The sequence below is a fragment of the Anolis carolinensis genome, chromosome 4 (assembly GCF_035594765.1).
Source record: "Anolis carolinensis isolate JA03-04 chromosome 4, rAnoCar3.1.pri, whole genome shotgun sequence".
NCBI lineage: Eukaryota > Metazoa > Chordata > Lepidosauria > Squamata > Dactyloidae > Anolis > Anolis carolinensis.
The window spans coordinates 156,330,888-156,343,635 of record NC_085844.1 but is presented as its reverse complement, the minus strand read 5'-3'; the positions used below and the strand labels follow the sequence as shown (position 1 = coordinate 156,343,635).

Below are 12,748 nucleotides of genomic sequence, written 5' to 3'. Positions count from 1 at the left end.
AACGCGTTAACAGTTTTTTCCACTTCCATGAGGATCCTGCGCACTCCTAACAACTATGAAAGTACCCATCTATCCACATCTAAATTACTGTTCACATACTACAACTCTTTTTCTATTATATCCTAGTTACATACCAAAATAGGTTTCAAAAAATATCCCATATGCCTCCATACCTTTTCATGATATGGTCCGAGAACAATCCAGCCACAGAAAGTATAGCCAAGATATATCATTCCAGCACAACAACAAAACCGAAGAACTTTGGGCAACGATGCTTGCATTGTTAAAATCAGCACCTAGGAATAAGAAAGGGGAAGTTGTCAGATTTTCACAATAGAACAGAGACAAGTTAGGAATATTTCACTCTAGAGCTTACATTGTAAGTCTGAAAATAACCCAGGTACCGAATGACTCCAACCCAAACAAACAGAGTAGATGTCCCAAGCAAGATACTGCAAACATCGTAGCTTGTAAGATTCTGTAAGAGAGGAGAAATCCAGTCATTTTTCATTCATCTCCCATGGGTAGGATACAAGGCAGCTGCCAAGACATTTTTTAAATTACAGGTTGGGAATCCCTTATCTGGAATGCTTGGGACCAGAAGTATTTTTGAGTTTGGATTTTTTTTCAAGCCTGGAGATAACTTTCTGCACAATATTTTAAATAATTTTGTGCATGAAATGAAGTGTGTGTACACTGAACCATCAGAAGGCAAGATGTCACTACACATGTGGATGATTTTGGAGGACATAAGATTTCTGGAGAAGCGATGCTCAACTTGTACAGTAAAAACAAGACAGATTATACATGTTACAATACTGATTGAATTGGGCCTGCTATTAAAACTAAGTTAAAACAGTTTTAATCTCTTCAATAGGTAACGGTAAAGGTTTTCCCCTGACATTAAGTCTAGTCGTGTCTGACTCTGGGAGTTGGTGCTCATCTCCATTTCTAAGCCGAAGAGCCGGCATTGTCCATAGACACCTCCAAAGTCGCACAATCCCTTCAATTGTAAATTAAAATCTCATTGCAGAGAGGCAATCTGTAGGAATCCAATACTGAAAGCTACAGAGAGATCCATTAGAAACAGAATTCAGTTGCCAATATAGGTTATCCACCAAGACAACTGATAGTATCACTCTTCCTTAATCAGAGACTGGGTAATATTAAGCAAAGTACACAGATTTTGAGACAATGGCTTCCTTTTATGACCTCAAAGGAGATATGAGAGTTTCAGATTTTTGAAGCCTCTATATTAATCAGACCAAACAGTTTTGACTCACCTTAGCTTTTATTTCCATTTTCATTATAGAGCCAATGATAGTCATCATATCACTAACAATCACCAGGACATACCACCCATTTAGGAATTCCAGGCGATCTGCGCTGCATACGTGGCGTTTATATTTCTCCAAGAAGAACTTCACAAATCTCTGTTTTTAAGCATTAGAAGAAGAATCAGGAAGTGCCCATGGTTTCAGGCAAACTTTACTGCTGTTGTTGTGTGCCTTCAACAACAACAACATCAATAGTTGTTTCCAACTTATGGCAACCCTAAGACAAATCTATCATGGGGTTTCTTGGCAATATTTGTTCAGAGGAGATTTGACCTTGCTTTCCTCTGACACTGGGAGGATGTGACTTGCCCAAGATCACCCAGTGGGTCTCCATGGCTGAGCAGGGATTCAAACCCTGAAGGATTGCATTGGGAAAGAAAGCAAACTGGGAAAGAATAACTGATTATGAAAATACATATATTTTCCAATTATAAAAATGTTCAGTTTTCTTTTATAGTAAATATATGCAACTAAAGTTTGTACACTTAAAACATACAGACTTCAGTCAGTGTGTGTTAAACTTCATACATTAAAAAAATTCAGTAGCCAAAGCCTGCATCCACCAAAGGACCAGTAGATGAAAATATGATAGTGGAATGGGAGTGTTCCAGTGTTGCAAGTAATAGTGTGCATGTTTTATGGTCCCTAGACACATAACTACTGGTGCAACCTGACCAGTTATGTAATGGAAAATTATGCTGGATCCTTTACTGATCATCAATCGAGACATAAGTACCTGTGAGCAAAGTACTAGAAAAATGACATTAGGCACCCTGCCAAATATAGAAACAAATATTGATGTAAGAAGAAAGAGGCAAACTGAAATTTCACAAAAGAGCAAGCGCATGAAAAAATCCAGAGATATCAAGAATGAGAGCTTTTTCCTATCATGAGCTACCATACTGCATTTTCTAGGACTGTGGGCATTTAGCACTTTAGTCATTAATTGGTACGTAATATTCAAAAGTCAAGCAACATTCTAACAGAGTGGTTCTCTACCTGGGATCCCCAGATGTTTTTGACCTTCAACTCCCAGAAAACCTAACAGCTGGTAAACTCTCTGGGATTTCTGGGAGTTGTAGGCCAAAAGCATCTGGGGACCCCAGGTTGAGAACCAAACACATCATTGAAATCAAGGCAAACTGATGCCTATGATTACCATAATTAAAATGGCAAAAAGCCCTACAGAAACAAGGCACACAGGTGGGTTTGCAGTTCAGAGTCTATTTCGTTCAATTGTTTATTGTAAAAAAAACTAACCACAGTATTTATAGCTTTTAGAAATAGATCCAAAGCAGTTAACACAACAGACAGCATAATTTAAGTCTTACACTGAATTCTTCAAGAGAGCCCAGGGAAGTTACTTCATTCTATTACAACTTCCAGATTCCCTTAGACAGTATGGCCAAGCTACAAGTCAAAGAGACTACAAACTATTCTTTCTTTAACATTTCTGCAGACTCATCCCATCCCCACACACGCCATATGTCTTGGGAAATTCAAAGGCAACTGTACATCTATCAGAAAGACAGAACCATGCTTACTTTTTGCAGTTTGAGAGCAAGGATAATGGATCGTGTACAAAGAATAAGGGAAGCGATGCAGCTCACAATGACGAACCCATCGAAAATCAAGAGGTACTGAGTATTTTTTTGGACTAATATAGGAACAAAAGAAGAAAAATTGGTATTTTTAAGCAAAAACAAACAGAAGGACAAACCAAAACCTAATGTTCAGAACAAGCCCCACTTATTTTAATAGGTCTCACAACTGTAAAATTGAAATTGCTAAAGATAAAAATGCAGGGGGGGGGGGGGAAATCTACACATTTATACATAGGCTGCAGTAAGTTCTAAACACATATGTGATCCATATCCATCTCATATACTCCTTAGTTCAGAACCCCAGTAAAAGGTACAATGCAGAAACGTTTTGTTCTTGTTTTTTAACTAATACTATAGGACTCACTGACTTTAAAATCTTGACATATTTTGTCAAGCTGACATTACAGAACAATGCCTCAATTAGCTAGAAGACAAATTTCTTACAGCAGCATGTACATAGCAGATACTAGGAACTATAAAGTTAAAATAAAGAGGATTTTCCAAAAGCAGAGTGAAACAAAATTTGCAGAAACAGTTACGCTTTCATGTGGTGTCTAGTTTTGAAATCTTTTGTACTTTTCTCTCAGATATTTGGGTTGAATATAACTTAACAGCTTTGAAACTAATGCTATTAATTTTGCAGATTTTCAATCCCACCTTTCAGTTTAAAGAAAACAATGTCATTATAAAATTAGAACATAAAGAAGACTGTTCTCCAGGTAGATTGTATTTTTATAAAACAGTTCTATCCCCATTCCTTTATTTTGATTTGCAATTTAGCAAACATTCCTCTAGCTCAGTGGTTCTCAACCTGTGGGTCCCCAGATGTTTTGGCCTTCAACTCCCTGAAATCCCAGCCAGTTCACCAGCTGTTGGGATTTTTGGGAGCTAAAGGCCAAACCCACAGGTTGAGAACCACTGCCCTAACAGCTGGTAAACTGGCTGGGATTTCTGGGAGTTGTACGCCAAAACACCCGGGGATACATAGGTTGAAAACCACTGCTGAAGTTCACCTACAACTTTTTACTAGGCATGTAAATAATTTCTAATTCCAGTATCCCAATATGAGCATGGTAGCTTATACAGTGTAAACAACACATTTGTTGCTATGAGTTTTCAAATTAAACCTGACATTTGGCAAGCCTAAGGTTTTTTCAGAGGAGCTTTGACACTGTCTTCCTATGAAACCAAAATCACTCAGTGGGTTTCCATGACTGAGCGAAGATCTGAATGCTGGCCTTCAAAGTCCTAGTCTAACACTCAAACCATTACACACACTTGCAGATAAACAGTACATCTAGAGTAGGGGTCCTCAATTCAAGGTTCGTGGGCTGGATACGGCCCACCAAAGTCATTTACCTGGCCCCTGTCCTAAACTTTAAACTTAAGGTTGCCCTAAGTCCAAAATGACTGGAAGGCACACAACAATCCTGATTAACTTGACTACAACATCAGCCAAAAGCGGACTCATTGAAACACTTTCCATGGAAATACTGGTATGTTTATGTTGGTTAAAATAGTTCTTCATTGTAAATATTGTATTGTTCTTCAATTTTTATTGCACAACAAATAAGATATGTGTAGTGGGCATGGAAATTTGTTCATGTTGTTTCAGACTATAGTCTGGGCCCCCAACAGTCTGAGGGACTGTGAACCTTACCAACCTGCAACTGTATGGACAATGCAACATTTTGCCTGAATCCACTAATTCAGTGGTTCCCAACCTTTGGGCCTCCAGGTGTTTGGACTTCGACTCCCAGAAATCCCAGCCAGTTTACCAGCTGCTAGGAACTATGGGAGCTGAAGTCCAAAACACCTGGGGGCCCAAAGGTTGGTAACCACTGGTATAAATGTTTATGTATAAGATGATAAAGCACCTACAGACATGAAACACCCATCAGCAATTCAATTATTTTCTTTGAACATAATTACAGTTCTATCTCATATTCGCATCCACAATACTTACTTGAGCCAGATATATTCCAGTCTTTACATTCTTGGATGTCAGCATCAGTATCAAAAAATATTTTCATTTTACCACTATGGGCTCTATTGTTAAAAGTAATCTGCAGATATAAAAATTAGAGGTTTTTTTTACAAAAAAAATTATTTGCATGAAATAATAAAATGTTACACTATTTTATCTCTGACTATCTGATGTAGGTAAAGGTTTTTCCCCAACATTAAGTCTCGTCGTGTCCAACTCTGGGGATTGGTGCTCATCTCAATTTCTAAGCCAAAGAACCAGTGTTGATGAAGTCATGTGACCAGCATGACTGCATGGAGTGCTGTTACCTTCCTGCCAGAATAATAGCTATTGATCTACTCACATTTTCATGTTTTCAAACTACTACGTTGGCAGAAGCTGGGCCTAACAGCGAGAGCTCACCCTGCTCCCCGGATTCAAACCGGCGACCTTTTGATCAGCAAGTTCAGCAGCTCAGCGCTTTAACCCACTGCGCCACCTGGGGCTCCAATATAGGGACTGACAATTTTCTTTCCCAGCCCATGTTCCTAGGACTGACACCTCACTTGTGTCTATTGGCTATAACCATTTCTTTCTTTCCCACTTACTCACTTTGGATCAGCTCATGGACTGGAATTAGTCCATGGACCACCACTGTGTATTGTTGTATATCACACACAGGAATCAAAATACCCAAAAGCAAAAATAGATAGCACAATAATATAGTTAATACAAAACTTAATATATGTATTTAACATATATTTTACGGTAAGATTTTATTAAACACACACACACACACACACACACACACAAGCCTTCTATAAGACCAGAGCTTTACTTTTTTGGCCTAGCTGGAGATGCAGTCCAAAAAAGAGAGAACAATTATTAGCCTATATTCAGTAACAGGCAATCAAGCCCTTCAAAACATCCCCATGCTGGAAAACTATCAATTGAGCAATTTTATATCAGTGGGACACATGAAATAAATGATGGGCAGACAAAATGGCAAGCAGCTTGTTCCTGCCACTCCATCTTACTGGGGTACTAGTATACTAGCCAATAACATGCAGAGGCAGGAAAAAAAGTTTACCTGTATGGTACTATAAAGAAGTTGCTTCAAGTTTGATTTCCAATGACTTATACCAACATGACTGTCTCAAGTAGGAGATATTTGCAAAATAACTGATACTGGATTGGTGGTAGGTAAAACAATGGGAGCCCCCGATGGCGCAGCGTGTTAAAGCGCTAAGCTGCTGAACCTTTGGACCAAAAGGTCACAGGTTCGAATCCGTGGAGCAGAGTGAGCACCCGCTGTTAGCCCCAGCTTCTGCCAACCTAGCAGTTTGAAAACATGCAAATGTGAGTAGATCAATAGGTACCGCTCCGGCGGGAAGGTAACGGCACTCCATGCAGTCATGCCGGCTAGGAGGTGTCTGCTAGGAGGTGTCTATGGACAACGCCAGCTCTTCAGCTTAGAAATGGAGATGAGCTCCAACCCCCAGAGCCGGACACGACTGGACTTAATGTCAGGGGAAAACCTTTACCTTTACCTAAAACAATGGGAATTATTTTCATCTTTGTACCACTCCATGGCTACAAGACACTTGAGTGAAGATCCATCCTAAAAAATTGCCTAAGACAGGGGAGAAACTGGCCAAGATCCTAAATTGCCAACTTAGATATGAATGCATATCTAAAAATTGTCTCTAAGGGGGAGACAATGGAGTGTCCCACCCTGAAGCTGGAAAGAAACTGTTTTTTAAAACATCAGCAATATCCAAAGCTGAATCAAAGCAAGCACCGAGAGAGATGTGGAGTTATGGAAGAAAGGAGGAAGGAGTGAAGGGAGGCAGATAAGAGGTGGAGTGGGGGAAGATCAGGGAGCTCCATTGGATTTCAGTAGTTAGCGTGTCTGAAATAAAGGAGTTAATGGAAGTATTCCAAACAGCTGAGTCTTGTTTGTCATAAACAACTGATGGAATGAATAACACTGGACTCTCTCACGGTCTCTCAGCCTGATTCCCCAAGCCAAATTTCACAGCCAACAGCAATGGAAATCTATTTGGTTGATGGCTGGGATGCTGTAAGATGACATTTCCAGCCCCCTATTGCCAGAAAACTGCAGAGGGACAAAGTTTTTCAATAGAAGTCATTTTTCTGATTATCACAGCCCTATTTGTTGGTTGTAGGGGTCTGAAAATGTCATTCTGCTAAACCCTGATAGCCAGCAGAAGAGACTTCTATTTCTCCGAGAAGCTTCCTGGAGTTCAAAGTTGGATTCAAGAGGCATTTGCAATTGTGAATATGTAGTATAACTGAATACAAATCTGTGGGTTACAAAGATACAGTTGCAAGACACGGTATCAGCCCATGTCTTTTGTGTTTGCAATATAAGATAGCACTTACGGTATTCTCAAATTCATAACAGTCGGGCAGTTCACGATCATGAATGGTCTGTAGGTCAATGCCTTTTAGTTTAAAAGATATGTCAACCTGTATGAGCCTATAAATTAAGCAAAATAATATGAGTTTATATTCCATTATTCTCCTTTAAAAGAATATATAAAAGCCTTGCTCACACAAAACTCACTTTACCTATAAAACTCAAAGCTGAAAAATGATGAGTTCTTCAAGTCATTTGTTTCCTTAGTAGCCAGTTCCTGTGGGTCTAGCTGGATGCATTCTGCAATGGTAGTGGCAGGAGGAATACCCAAACAAAAGAAGAAACACAGTAACTTTAAGCTATACGGTCATGAGAAAACTATGGCTGTAATCCTATGGAATCAAGAGTTGGTGCAGTGGTTCTCAACCTGTGGGTCCCCATATGCTTTGGCCTTCAACTCCCAGAAATCCTAACAGCTGGTAAATGGATGGGATTTCTGAGAGTTGTAGGCCGAAACACCTGGGGACCTACAGATTGAGAACCACTGTGTTAGTGGAATCTGTTTCCTAGAATGCATAAACAAGTTTATAGGGTATTCATTTAAAATAAATTTAAACTTCAACATAAACTGTGTTGTAACATCACAAAGAACTGAATCTCCAAGACAGAGCCTCAGTTTCTGTAAACAAAATTCTTTATACTGGTACTGTAGCTGTGTGCTTACGAGCCATTTCTGATTTTTGACGACCCTAAAGTCGGTGACAATTATGTTAATCTTCCTTTCCGTATGCTAAGGTGCATAGATGTGTTTATAACTGTTTAAAGGAGAGGAGGGCAGGGGCCATTTTTATTTCTTTAGGGAGGGAGTTCCAGAGGCGGGGGCGATCATGGAGAAGGCCCCCTCTCTCGTTCCCACCAGCCGTGCTTGTGCCGAGGGATGGGACCAAGAGCAGAGCCTCCTCCACTGACCGAAGTGCCCAAGATCATCTATACAGGAAGATGTGATTTGACAAATAGCCTGGACCTGAGCTTCTCCCAAAGTTGGCAACCATAGCTTTTTAGTTTCTGGAAGAGAAAATAAGGGTTAACTCAACTCCTCTTTCATGAAGACCTGCTAGATAGGGAGGATGGAACATGCATGCAAACAGCGCATAACCCTGCTGTTAAACCAAGCTATAACCATTCAAACATAACATGTATATGCATACAGAAAAAAATTCAATCTTTAGAGTCAATTGAAGGGCATTATGCTCACACAGATATCAATTTTTTTGATAATGAGGAATCAGCATCATTTGGTTACAAACATGCAATCACACAATGGTGAAGGGGTTTTAACAAAAATTGGGCAAGGCATAGTCATTTGCATGTCCTCCCAGCTGCACTACGAAGGGCAATGGTGTCTTCACAAATGTGCAAATACAACAGCCTTCTGTTTCAGTCTTACCTGTTTCGATAGTACTGTCTATATGCAAGGTATCATTGGATGGAAGCATTGTGCCTTTCCTGTATTGCTTTTTGCATATCTGTAGGCCTGCCAAGTCCTCTTCATCTTGCTCATAACCAAGTGTACCCAGAGATATATTCTTCAGCTGTCGGTACTAATTGCAAAGGAAACACACACACAAAATAAGAAGTATATTAAGGGTGAAATAAAACCCTGCCAGAGCCCAATTATAAAACATTTTAGCAACCCATGTGTCCCCAGTGCCGCAGTAGGTTAAACCTTTTTGCCGGCAGAACTTCTGACTTGAAGGTTCATTTGCTGACCTGAAAATTGCTGCTTCGAATCCAAACCAGGGAGAGCGTGGATGAGCTCCCTCTATCAGCTCCAGTTCCATACAGGGACATGAGAAAAGCCTCCCACAAGGATGGTAAAACATCAAAACATCTGGGCATCCCCTGGGCAACATCCTTCCAGACGGCCAATTATTGCAATTTCTCAAGTTGCTCCTGACACAAAAAAGCCTATACTTTTTCCAACATTTATTTCCAACATTTTCCAACATTTATTATAACATGTTTGCAATTTCTCTTCTTTGTATAGATACCATGAGCACTTGCCTGGTTGATTGCAAAAAAGATACTATCATAAACATCTTGCTGTGTGTACACACTGCAACTGTAGTCATCTTCATCCACACCAGAGTAGTTTTTAAGGAACAAATGCTTGAAAGCCACCATGTTCTCTTCTTTGAAAGAAACCACCAACTGATTACTCAAACCAAACAGGATGAGCTTTTTTAAAAAAAAGAACGAAAGAAAAACAGAATGAGATTAACTAGATTTGACAATGGACCATTTTCAAATATAAGGAGCAACAAAGTTAAGAGCAAGAATTAATATGAGGTCTGCATGTTCCTCTTTTCTCCTTCAAGCATCAATATTGGTGTTTCAATCTTGGTTTGTTCAATTTGTTTACCAACTCGGATCCTAAATCATAGCTTGTTCTGAAGGTAAGATCCTGGCTAGTAAATTGACAGTAAACTAGGGTCCCTCTATGAGCTGTAATTATGTACCTACCTTGACTGAAACACTACCATTAAATCAGTTTGATACTGTTAGGATGTTGTGTGTTCTGGAAAACTACCCAAAAAATACAGCAGAGCATGCAAAAATACAATACAGGATACTTACAGTTTGAGCATTCAGCTCACGGAGGAGCATGAAGTGCTATGTGGCTGTAAAGAATTTAGAGCTTAGGAAGCAAACATGCAGAGTCCAATCTTTATAATTACAAAAGGTTTATTTACAGAATAATAACTACATTTCTTAAATAGAAAGAGCTAGCTACTCTATAATTCCATCTCTTCTAGGGTTCAAAAGAGAGTAAAAAATCTCCAATCACTACATCTCCTGCCACACAAGCAGAGAGAGATCTCAATACATACCGTACAGCACACACAGAGATGCAAAAATAGAGGTCAGAAGAAAGGCTTGCAGTAGAGAAGTATCCATTCTATACAACCGATCAGAATGAGAGCAGAGACAGAGAGAAGAGAAGAAATAGATACATTCCAACTATCATACAGGAGACATGGGGAAGAGAATTTCCCTCAGCCTATTCTAAAGCTAGCTAACTACTCATTGAGGACTGCAGACATGGAAAGTGTGAGGTTGAATTCCAATAAATACCACTTTAACTGCCGTGGTTCCCTTCAATGAATTTCCAGGATTTTTAGTTTCATGAAGTAGTTAAAACTGTCTGATAGAGATCCCTAGTGTTTTTCTCCAGAGATAATTAGATATCTTTAGCAGACAATTTTAATTATCACATGGCCATTAACTTAAATGTATACAATAGCCAACATGAGAACTTTGGGTCTTTAAGCCTAATACTATCTATTGATTTGCAATAGTTCTCCCAGATCTTGGTGGGAAAAATTCCTTAGTATTGCTTTCAGTGATACAAGTGACTGGCCTTGAACTAAAAATACAAGGAACTGAACTTATCTTTTGCATGTTTGCCCACTGAAGTGTGGCTCCTCTTTACTCAATTAATCTGAATGAACAAACGAATGAATGAACAAAAACACAGATAATGTGAGTTCCTCTTCCTCTCTCTTTCCAAGCACTGATATTGCTTGATCTTTTTTGAGTTCGCACTGAGGGTGGGGAGGTGTGAGTGATTTACTTGGTATCAGTCCTGTAATAAATAAGAGTGCAGAGACTGGCAAACACTATCTACTGGCAAGTATTACCATGAGGAGATCTGATTCTCTGCAGTTTAATGTTTAATAGCAAAGAATTCTAGAAGCAGCAGTGCATATTCAATATGATTCGTATGCTGGCTAAATACAAACTAACAGAAGATTTGCACCAAAGGCAGAAGGAACATGGCAAAAACATGGATAGGTCCTTAGCCACAGAAGAGGAGAGTGGTTCAATGTATTATAGCTATTTTTAAATCAAAATTACAATATGCACTAGTGAACTGAAACCACCAAGTCAGTGAATTCTTGTATGCATAGACAAAGATCAGTTAATACTTGTATACTAGTAGAGAAAAACCTAGAGATCATTTCAAGGTTTTTTCCAAAATGTATCCAGGTATGTTTTTGTCTTTCAACTTTGTCTTATTTTTCTCCACCATTTTGGTGGCCAAATTCAAAGAGATATTAATTGGTGAGGCAGAATTATCTGCTCTTCTCTTTTCTCTCATTTCTGCTGTCCATGCTTATTAAATAAGGGATTATTGAAACAGTTGTTAAATATTTTGCTTGTGGTATGCAAGTACACATAGTAGACTCTGCTACAGCTGAATGCAGCCCGTAGCAAGGCACTTATAAAAATCACAATTCAGCCAACAACGTTTCCTACACTTGTCAGAAAGGAACAAAGGAGAGTTAATCTGTTCTGTTTCTGCTGTAGGCAATAGACGTAGATAGCTTGGGCCCATGCAAATAGCACTAGATAGCAGCTCCCTCCATCCTTCACCAATCAGGATGCTGGCTAGTGCTGACTGGACATGTAGTATAACATTTGGAGAGCCACATTTTCCACCTCTGAACTAATCTGAGAGAGAACAATTGAAGCCAGAGATGTATGACAGAAATTGTTCAGTTATCCCTAAAGGGGATTCAAAGCAGCTTAACATAAAAGCATCAGCATACCATTTAAAACAGTGATTCCCAAAGTGGTCGCTACCGCCCCCTGGTGGGTGCTACAGCAATCCAGGGGGGCGGTGATGGCACCTATTAGGACACGTGGGCAGAGCCTCTTCCCAAGTGCCAGAGACAGGACTGAAAATCTATACCTCTCCTGAGGCGCCTGTTAGAGGGCGGAGCTAGGGAAGGGGGCGGGGCCTCCTTCCAAGAGTCCAAGACAGGGCTGAGCCTCTATACTTCTCCTGAGAGGCCTTTTAGGACTAAAGGGCGGGGCTAGGGGCGGGATCTCTTCCCAAGAGCGCAAGACAGGGCTGAGCCTCTGTATACCTCCCCTGAGGTGCTTGTTAGAACATGAGGGCGGGGGTTTTGTGATGTTTTCTGATGTGGAAATAGGACTAAATAATATTTAGGCTGGAAAGCCTGGAAGATGAATAAATAACAGATTTGTTGATCCCAATGTATATCATAACCACAAGGCTCTCCCCTATTTTCCCCATCTAGGTTCTTCCCATCACTCCTGTGATAATCGCAAATAATAACATACACAACCCCAAAAAAGACAGCTCTAGTAAAATAATTTTGCCCCAGATACCACTGTTTTCAGATAAGTGCAGTATATTTTGAAACATCCCTTCCTGTAGTCAAAAAGAAACAATCTGGTTGTATTAAATTTGCTCTGAATCTTATGGCAGTAGATGAAGCACCCAGACACCTTATGTTAAAACATGATTTCAATTCATCCCACACAAAGAGATCCATATTATACAAAGCTGAGATGGAGAAAATGGACTTGGGGGAACAAAAGAGATTCCAGGGGAATATAATAACTTCAAGTAATGAAACAAAAGGTG

General features: G+C 39.7%; 1 protein-coding gene across 2 annotated transcripts in view; it reads right to left on the bottom strand.

The window, feature by feature from the left end:
* The window catches only part of mcoln2 (mucolipin TRP cation channel 2), a 32,093-nt gene that overhangs the window by 9,780 nt on the left and 9,565 nt on the right, over positions 1 to 12,748 (bottom strand). For both annotated transcript variants that reach the window (XM_003223066.4, XM_016994894.2), the window contains exons 3-11: positions 9,355 to 9,528; positions 8,738 to 8,891; positions 7,503 to 7,590; positions 7,314 to 7,410; positions 4,908 to 5,007; positions 2,882 to 2,994; positions 1,284 to 1,433; positions 377 to 478; positions 174 to 296 (exon numbers count right to left, since the gene is read on the bottom strand). In XM_003223066.4, coding sequence (XP_003223114.2) covers positions 174 to 296; positions 377 to 478; positions 1,284 to 1,433; positions 2,882 to 2,994; positions 4,908 to 5,007; positions 7,314 to 7,410; positions 7,503 to 7,590; positions 8,738 to 8,891; positions 9,355 to 9,528 — 1,101 coding nt within the window. The remainder of the gene's footprint in view (positions 1 to 173; positions 297 to 376; positions 479 to 1,283; positions 1,434 to 2,881; positions 2,995 to 4,907; positions 5,008 to 7,313; positions 7,411 to 7,502; positions 7,591 to 8,737; positions 8,892 to 9,354; positions 9,529 to 12,748) is intronic.